The following is a 9538-nucleotide window of genomic DNA, read 5'->3' on the forward strand; positions in this document are numbered from 1 at the left end:
GGTGCCAGCAGAAGGTGAGCCCTCCCCGCAGCCTCTCCCATGCTGGCAGCACCTGGAATGGCTCTTGTATGCTGTCTGTGTTCATAAACATCCCAAGAGTTCCTGTTTGCAGGGCTCTGCCAAATGCGTCTCCCTGGTTTGACAGAGGGTCAGAGGGGGCTTGCAAATGGTATTTTTGCAAGCCATCAGCAGCCTGTGCTCTGTCAGGTGTGTCTCGGTTTATTGCTTCACGTTACTCCAGGTATGAAGTGATGTTATAAGCAGTGAATGTAAAACCATATAACTTGCAACCTCTTGGGCCCCAATTTTGCAGTGCCATATAAATGTGTGTAATTTTAAGTACTATCAGTGCTTCCACTGACCTCAGTGGGACTACTTAGAGTGCTCTAAGTTGGACACAAATACACTTCTTCAGGGTAGGAGCCAAGGATGACTCATACAAGCACATGCATCACAGATTTTTATCTTTCCACTGCTATTTGTTGTTGCAACTTATGGTTTAATAAAGGTTAAATGTGTTGAGTTCAGCTTCAGGTTCAGTTGTAAAATAGCCAGTTTCTATTCTGGCACATTTCATCTTGATTGAGCTTAACACTTTGTTGAAGGATTGTGATGTTGGCACTGATCACGCTTTATCCTTTTTGGGTCCTTTAGCAGCTGTTTTGCATAAGTGCAATGGATGAAGAATATGGATTTTGCAAATCATTTTATTGTTCCCAGCACTCGCCAGTGAGAGATCATTGTCTGCTTAGCAATAATGGCTTTTCCAAAAGACAAACAATTTCTAATAAATCAGACCTCGAAGAATTTAATAGTAAAATTAAATGACCCATCACCAACGGTTTATGCATTATGCAGGCTCAGTGCAAGTATAGTGGAGAGCATATGCAATTACTGAAGATAATTATTCTATGAGGGAAAATGTTGCTGAGTATTTCTTGTGTTAAATAAATGAGTGAGATTCCTAATGTCATTTAGGAACAGACGTCACAGACGCTTGGAAACCTTAACAGTTCAAATTTAATAATTTAAAATTACAATAGCACAGGCAAAGTACAAGAGGCACTGGGATTATTCTCTAATAAATCTAAAGTATCAGTTGGGATGTTATTGTTTTAGAAGACTGGAAGTTATAATGTGCCTGTGATTCAAGGGTGAAGATGAGGGTTTGTGTTTGCTGCAGGACTGTGGTCAGTTTTAATTGCATCAGGCTCTGTGAAGTTTGATGCATGCAAAAGTGCGTATGTAGCTGAAGGCAGCTGGGTCACAGGGTGATGTCTGCTGAAAGTCTGGGACCACAGCACCTCGCTTGCCACCACAAGCTGTGACAGACCTTTAAAGCAACCCAAATGTCAGTGGTCCACAAACCACTACCAGTCCACAGCCTGTCTGTGTGGGGTCTGCATAAAGCAAGCAGGTCAGTGTCAGCAGCCTTTGCAGGCTCTGAAACACTCTGAAAATACCAGGGGTATGAAAATGGAAGGTTAAAACCACTCCCTCAAACAGAAGAATAGTTGCTGATCAACAGCAGCCTTAGTATTTTTTTTTCAGACCTGTGCTGTTGCTGTGGATGGGATGCTCTTCTTCAGAGGCAGCAGGACTCAGTAACACTTCCCCTAAAGTGTAGCTGGTGAAAAACAGGAATGAAAGAGGCCTTGGTAGTGGTTTTAACTGTTTAGCTGTGGGAAAGTAGCTCCTTCAGCACAATGGTATAATTGAGTTCTCTGCACTAGTCTAATCTTAAATGAAAGGACAAGAGGCATGATAGAAAACAGAGTGGGGCCAATGATTAAAAAAAAAAAAAAAGAAGAAGGCAGCAGATGAAGGGATTGCTGTTTACAGAGAAACAAGTAGGGAGCCTGTTTTCCAGTTTCTCTTGCAGGATTCAGTGGGTGAGTTGGTTAGTCAAGCTTGAAGGAGAGTTGGACCCAGCTGTCTTCTTTGCCTTCTTTGTTAAACTGGTTTTGGCAATAGCTGCAACAGAAATGGAAATGGGTCAGATAACACATTTCTCATCAGATGTCAAGTCTGGAATCTGGTTTGACCTTCGACAAATTAACTTTCACTGAAAAAAATTCCCAGTCTGGATAGCATCAACAGAATTCCCCCTTTTGAATATGCTTAGTTTGTCTCTGATGAAAGACAATTACTAGAAGTCACCTGGTTTTATGCATGTTACATTATTTTTCAGAAGTGCTTTAGCTAGTGTTAACTGGTAATTCTGGAAGGATGAAAAGTGTCTGCATTATTTATTAAGTAAATGGGTCCCTTTGTGTTGTGATATTTTTGAAATTCCCTTCCACTAACATCTGTTATTTGTAGAAGAAAAGATGATAAATTTGAAATCACACAGTCAGTGGTATGAAGTGAGATATTTTTTAGGATAATATTTGAGCTTGTGGCTTCTGTACTTTGTAAATGTTTTTTTAAGGCTCTGGAGCTGTCTAAATGGAATCATAACTTCAGGGAACATATATTGGATTAGAAATTTTCTTGAATCAGGCTTCCAGGAAATTGATTTCAGATCGTCTCTTATCAGTGTCATTTCATTTTGTTACAAGTTGGTTTTATTTTGGCTTGTGTGCAAAAGACAGAAAATTAAAGGCTGTATCCTAATGTCTTAAAATATCTTTTGTGCACATTAATTTGAAGAGTATCTGTCCCTAGACGAAACAATTTTTTTCACAGTTTATGAAGTTTGGGTAGAGAAGACATGAAGAATATATGACTGCTGAGATGAAGTGGCCTAAACTAAAAGATTTTCAACAGGAGCTCATTGTAAAACAAACAAGAATAACAGAAAGCAGACTTAGAAAACGCAGCAGTGGCAAGAGATATTGCAAAAAAGGAAATATGTGTAGACATCAATGTCCTACTGTTCAGAAAGGGACTTCCTCTTCTGGCTATAGATAACAACCAGTAATTAAATCATATTATATAGTATTTAGACATCTAATACCAATTGTGCCCCTACATCATAGATGTAAATGCTGAAAATCAGATGTGTGTGTGTGTGTCCTTTGGTTTTTCTCTGGGGAGTAAATGAAAGACTGGCTTTAGAAAACCAGGGCTTAAAAGCACTTAGATGTTGCTGGAGAGGGAGGCAGAAATTACATCCTCTTTCTTGCTTTTCTTCCTCTATTGAGAAAGCACTCTTTCTCTGGTAAAAAATGCAGTATCCACTTTTAAAGATAATTGTGCATTTCGAGTAGTCTGAACAATTTGTTCTTTTTGTAAAACCTTTTTCCCCTTAATGATTATTGTTCCAGAGATTATTTATTTGGTTGGGAAGATGAACAACTAGTGGTCTGGAGGTTGTGCTAATGCCTTCTTACCCTCATTTTATCACTGTGTTCTGAGCAAAGCTCTGATTTGGAACCTCTTAGCTGACAGTTTACATTATGATATTTGAAATCTGTTTACTGGAAATTAAATTTAAATACATGGTAACCTTGCTGTCGTTAATAAACTTATTGCCTTTTTTTTTCCAGTTTTACTTCCAGTTTCCACTTCAGATATTGATGGTCTTGAAAGTGCATTTGGATCCCAGACATTTTCCATCACAGAACAAATCAAGAGCTCCTCTCCTATCTCCGAGCAATACAGACAGCTTAATATCGTATGACCTCATTTCTCCAAATTAAATGAAAGAAGAATTTTCACTAGCTTTCCATGAAGCTCAGCTATTGCCTGTTAATTTTGACTGTTAGTGCTGGTCTTTCAGTTGGATTCACAGTGGAAAATGTAGCTTTTAACAGGACAGTTGCTTTTAGGTCTTTCAATGCATCACTTCATGCAGTGTCTCAGGCTTTAATAAGTTCTCCAGCACACCATGATATCATAGCCAAAGAGGGGAGCAGTGTTTTAATTGAATGTAAACTGAACATCAGCCAGTATGAACATATCCTTTGGTATAACTCCAGAGGACACCTGCTTGAACAGAAAGATGAAGGTGAGTTTTCCTGCTGTTTTCTATCCATCATTATTCCCCTTTTAAACAGTATTGGAAAACCCCTGTGACTTTATTATAATTTTCTCTTCCTATCCTCCCATTTTTACAACTGGGAGATAAGGAGAGAGCAAAACAAAGTCCTTTGCCCTCTGAAATGTTGCGTGGGAATTACACCTGAGTATTTCTGTCCCAGCCCATCCATCCTGCTTTGGTGCCCCACAGAATGATGTTGTTCAAGAGTCATCCCAGTGTTCCCAGTGTACAGAAGAAATGAGTCTTCATCTTACCCAATACTAACTGATGGTTTTATTTATTATTGCTCTGGTTGAAATTATATTTTTCCAAATGCACGAATTAAACGCAATTCTCCACAACTTGCTTTTGACCTTTTGAGCTGGCAGTTGGTGTTTTAATTTTGTTATGGGATATATTTTAAAACATAATTCATACATTTATTTTTTTGTTTATGCACCAGTGAGACTGTGGAAAGTAACACAATATGTAATGGCCAACGATGAAATTCATGCTATTTAACCCTTTTGAACTGAAGGGGAATATATTTTTCTAGCTATTGGCTCTTTCAGTTTTATCCCTGCAGTTTTTAATTTAAAAAAATGTTTTAGAGATACATGTGTTTTTCTCTATTAGTATTAATGAAGGTCATCGAACTAATTGATAGGATCTTGTTGGAGGCCATCTTTCTGCCTTAAGTATTCAGTAACCTTTTTGTAGTTATAATGCCATCTGGAGATTAGTTCAAAGTAGAGTAATTAGAAGAATAAGTTATGAAAACAGTTCAAAGCAGAGTAATTAGAAGAAATGAGTTATGAAAACAGTTTTCCCCCTACGTTATAAATGCACAGCAAATGCTGTATAAAGCTTCTTGTATTGATTTCTCTTCTACTTGGGTTTTGCATGTCAGCACTGCATGCTCAGCAGAAAACTGGCTCAAGAAAATTCTGGGTTCTTTTGCCAACAGAGCCATTTACAGACTGATCTTTTTCATGGGTCACTTGACTTTTGACTCTGAACGTATGGAAAATTAGACTTTATAGAGGACATTCTTTTAACATAGGGTGAGAAGCCCTAGTTAAGAATTAGGATTCCTATCAGAAAAAATCAGAAGCTCACTGGAAAGTGCAGCTGAGAGAAGGAAGTAAAAGTAGTGTAACAAGCATGCAGAATAATTTAGCATTAAGCAGTAGGATGGGTAAGTGGGTTATGGCTTTCTGTGTCACAGGCATGAAAAGGACATTTCAGTCCTTGGTGTACTGTTACTATGCTAGAAGTGGATTGCTCGCTGCCAAGCTTTGACTCCTGATGATGTTTACCCTGGGATTTTTGTTTCATGAGCTCTGTTTATATCTTGCCCCTCTGCAGATGACCGGTGGAGGATTGCTGATAATTGCCTCAACATCACAAAGGTCAGCTTTGCTGACCGAGGCCGGTACACGTGTGCAGGCATTAATCATAATGAGACCTTGTACCACACAGTCACCCTGAGGGTTATCTTCACCTCGGGGGACATGAGCATCTACTACATGATCGTGTGCCTCGTTGCCTTTGCCATCACCCTCATTTTGAACATCACCCGTCTGTGCATGATGAGCAGCCACCTCCGCAAAACGGAGAAGGCCATCAACGAGTTCTTCCGGACAGAAGGGGCTGAGAAGCTGCAGAAGGCTTTCGAGATAGCCAAGCGTATCCCCATCATCACATCTGCCAAAACGCTCGAGCTGGCCAAAGTCACTCAGTTTAAGACCATGGAGTTTGCTCGCTACATCGAAGAGCTCGCCAGGAGCATTCCCCTCCCGCCTCTGATCCTTAACTGCAGGGCGTTCATGGAAGAGATCTTCGAGGCCGTGCGGGTGGACGACCCCGACGAGGTGGGCAAGGAGGACAAGCAGCCCCCCGGCTGCGGGGCCCAGGCCGCGCTGTTCCCCGGGAGCGCGGAGATGAAGCGCAGCGATTCCCCGGCCGGGGACTCGGACGATGGCTCCCTGAGCGAGCAGGGCCAGGAGATCGCCGTGCAGGTGTCCATCCACCCCCAGTGCCAAGGGCAGAGCATCGACACCGTGTCTCACGGCAGCTGCCACTCTGTGCCTGCTGAGGAAGGCACCTGCTGAGCCCGGTGATCCACAGAGGGGGTGAAGGAAGCTCAGGGGATCCAAGGGTACTGTGAGAAAAGGGTCTGCAAACAAGCTGCCTCATCCCGTGTGCACAAGAGTTTTCCAAATTGCAAGGTGCCAGAAGTAGTTCTGAAGTGTGTATTTTCTGTCAGTATTGATTTAACAATTCCAGTCTGCTAGAAAAGGCCATTTGGAATATTGTGCGGGGGCTTTTCTTTCTAAAGCAGGCTTGCTATATTTAAAATAGCTACAAAACAGGAATTCTCTGTCCTTGGCTCCTTGGTAGCTTTTGATACTTCAGATCTGTGTGAGAAGTGACCAAGCTGAGCAGTACAACTTGCAATAAGAACTTTTCCTTTGTGAGCTCCTTCTTTCTTCGCAAAGTTGTGCTGAAATTCCTTTGAGTTGCTGGTGTTGTCCTGATGAATTGAGTTCTGTGCTCTTTCTGAGTTGCCTCTTGGTGCGTGTAGCCCATCAGAACCACAGTGAGCTTGAACAAATCTGTTTTGTGTCACATGCTTGTGTTGCTATCAAAATGTACTGTACTTAGAAAAGAATAGTGCCAGGATCTGCTGCTGGATTAAATGAATTGTTGTAGTTTTAAAGCAGCTTAGAGAACAACCAGGAGGTCTCAGTTTTCTGTGCATCTGCAGGAAACTTGTGGGTATTTTAAAAGCTTGTTGCTTAAACTTGGTGCTGATTGCCAAAGCGCCTTACCCCGGTCCTGTCCCACAGAAAGGAGCAGTGACAGCATTTCTGGCACTGCCTGGCTTTTCATTATGCTGATTTCACTCACTATAGAAAATCCAAAGTTTTATATTGTATTTGCTGTTGTGGTGAGAAAAGGATGACAGTAATCACATTGTGGCAAAACTAAGAAATGAATTCATCATCTACAGACAGGTGTCTCAGGCACATCTTCCTGAACAGCATTATAATAAAGCAGGTGAAAAGTAGTGACACTGAGTCGCTCTGCTCCAGCTGGTCCTGTCAGAAGGCAGTGGCAGAGAGTGGGGGCTGGCTGAGCTGTTTGCCAGCCGCTGTTTGCAGGAGGGGAGTGACTCACTGAGAGAGCCCAGCCTTGTGTGCTGCAGAGGTGGCAGAAGGGAGAGCTGCAGCTGCTGGCATATGTACACAAGTACTTCACCAAGGATCTCCCACCTGGCTTCCTCAGCTGTAGAGATCCAGGCTCCAGGAATCAGAGTGCAGACAAGAATCTGCTTTCTTCTTCCACTCTTTGGTGCTGTTTTTTTTCTCCTTAACATTTGTATGACTTAAATAGCATTTTATATCCTGTTGAGATTTAGTAGATGTAAAGCTTGTAAGCACTCCACATATTAATTTCTTACAACTACTGGAAGCATATTGCCATATAATTTTAACAGCTTGGCAACAGGAGTGCCATTTAATTTCACACAACTCTTTTTTCTTTCCTTATTATTACAGAAATGTCAGTTTAACAAGTGATTCTGGAGGACTGCTCAGGATTCTTAAGAGGATTTGACATTACATTTACATGAGTAGAGGTGGAAAACAAGCAGGCACAGTGGTAATAGGAGGGTGGGGCTGTCTGTGGTAATACATGCTCAGAAAGAAGGGGCTGAATGAACTATAGTTACCATATCAGAGACAGGGAAATGACAGCATCTATTACCGTTCTAAACTACCTTCTGGGGAAATTCCTGCAGTCAGCCACCAGTTAAATCACCCTAGTTGCCTTTTGCCTGTCAGGTAAGAGTAGTGTTAGTCAGGAAGGAAATTGCTAGCCTTTATTACCGTAACATTCCCACCAGCTTGGTGCCATTTCCAAGACTGTAGCAAACATTGTTTCAGGGGAATAAAACCTTCTGTACATACTTTGAGTAGCTGCCTCAGCAATTACTTCTTTTTTTCCTTCCATAGTTTGATGGCACTTTATGTCCAGGTGAAAATTGTGTACAGTTTTGTGCAACCTGTCTGGTTTCTTTTAAGTTTTTTGATGTTATCAGTGTTAAAAGATACTCTGTGGATAAATATTTATTTCTCTTAGAAGAAGGAAGCTGCTGGCTTCACTTCTGTGCAACAATGGGTTCTGCAGGTTTGTTGTGCATGTGTGAGGGGAGATTTGGGAGTTTGCACCCTTTAGGATGCACTGGTCCAAAGAGGTGAAGGCTACAAGAGAGAACGATCTGCTTCAATCTCCTTTGTGCCACAGGCCATCAGAATGTAGCTGCATCTGCCTTATTTCCTTATGAACAGCTCTCCTTGCTTCTGGAACTGATATGCAACATACGGATGTGTTACCCCTAAATACACAAACAGTGTGAGATGCCACTACAAAATCTAAACTATTTAATTGCTTCCTAAGAAGCAGTTGTGATTGACACATGTCACATCAGAAGTGGCAGCTTACAGGCAGCAGAATGACACTGAAGGTGTGTCAGATGAGTGCCAGGAGAGCAGTTTCAAGACTGATTTGATCTTTTTTTTGATTTTTATACTTTATTTACGTAGCTCCAAGTTCTTACTGAGCACAGTTACCTGGTGTCTTCATACATCCTATTGCTGGTTGAGAGGAAAGAGTGACCATGCATAAAGTCCTCAGAAATGCAGTTGCAGTGTCAATTGCTGGATGGCAAAGCTGAGAGTTTTCCTAAATTACTACAGTATTTTGTTCCTTACATGAATTTCATTCCTGGGAAGGAGATTGTTTTGTAAGGATTTCAGTATATCAGGAGTACCTTCTGAATGGAGGAACTGATCCTACTCCCACTGAATTCAATTAGGGAGGATTTGGAGCTCTGTGCATTTTACAGGATTTTAGTGGATCTGAAAGCAAGGACGAAGGTGATGTTAAATGGTAAAAGTGATTTCCAGAGAATGAAATTTGACACCAGTTTCCAAACAACTTGTGAACTATTCTTGTTACCCTGGGAGTAGATGTGTGCACTTAATGTCTTTGATGAATTTAATTGAACATTAACATTGAAAGTGTTTCTCAACTTTTTGTAGGATGAGGAGAATCTACTGTGGTTTCCTTGCTTTAAACTAAAGTCTCTGACAATCACAAGGCTATTCTCTCTCTTTTTGTGACTTACTTTAAAAAATATGAAATCTACTTGTTATCCAAGAGTACCTAAAACTAACTTTGTAGTGATTATTTGTATTACCTGGATTGTAATGTAACTGTTCAATGTAACCACGTAGAATTTCATACTTTCATAAAATGAATTGGTAGATTTGCAAAATAAATTGAAAAAAAAAACCCTTGTTCTGCTGGAATTTTCTGTTTTACGTATGAGGAGTGCCTGTCTCTCTAAGGTTACATAGCAGCTGTGTTGAGCTCAGCAAAATGTTGTTAATCATCCTGACAGGTTATTGGGATATTCAGTCATCTGAAGGACCATTCCTGCTATGACATCTTTTTTTTTTTTTTTGTCTCACAGTCTTCAACAGCATCTAATAATTGTTCCCAGCT

The 9538-nt window shown here is 40.9% G+C and overlaps 1 protein-coding gene across 1 annotated transcript; it reads left to right on the top strand.

The window, feature by feature from the left end:
• Nucleotides 1-3454: 3454 nt before the first annotated feature.
• On the top strand, nt 3455-9327 carry MFAP3 (microfibril associated protein 3). The gene is made up of 2 exons (XM_068205976.1): nt 3455-3952; nt 5333-9327. The coding sequence occupies exons 1-2, from the start codon at nt 3673-3675 to the stop codon at nt 6076-6078; spliced, it is 1026 nt and encodes a 341-aa protein (XP_068062077.1). The 5' UTR covers nt 3455-3672; the 3' UTR covers nt 6079-9327.
• Nucleotides 9328-9538: the final 211 nt, after the last annotated feature.

This window comes from Anomalospiza imberbis, chromosome 15, assembly GCF_031753505.1.
Source record: "Anomalospiza imberbis isolate Cuckoo-Finch-1a 21T00152 chromosome 15, ASM3175350v1, whole genome shotgun sequence".
Lineage (NCBI taxonomy): Eukaryota > Metazoa > Chordata > Aves > Passeriformes > Viduidae > Anomalospiza > Anomalospiza imberbis.

Excerpts from the sequence above, each read along its gene's own strand:
- MFAP3 (XM_068205976.1), top strand. The coding sequence starts at position 3,673 with ATGAAGCTCAGCTATTGCCTGTTAATTTTGACTGTTAGTGCTGGTCTT. Across the intron at positions 3,953-5,332 it reads GCTTGAACAGAAAGATGAAG|ATGACCGGTGGAGGATTGCT; the intron begins GTGAGTTTTCCT and ends GCCCCTCTGCAG.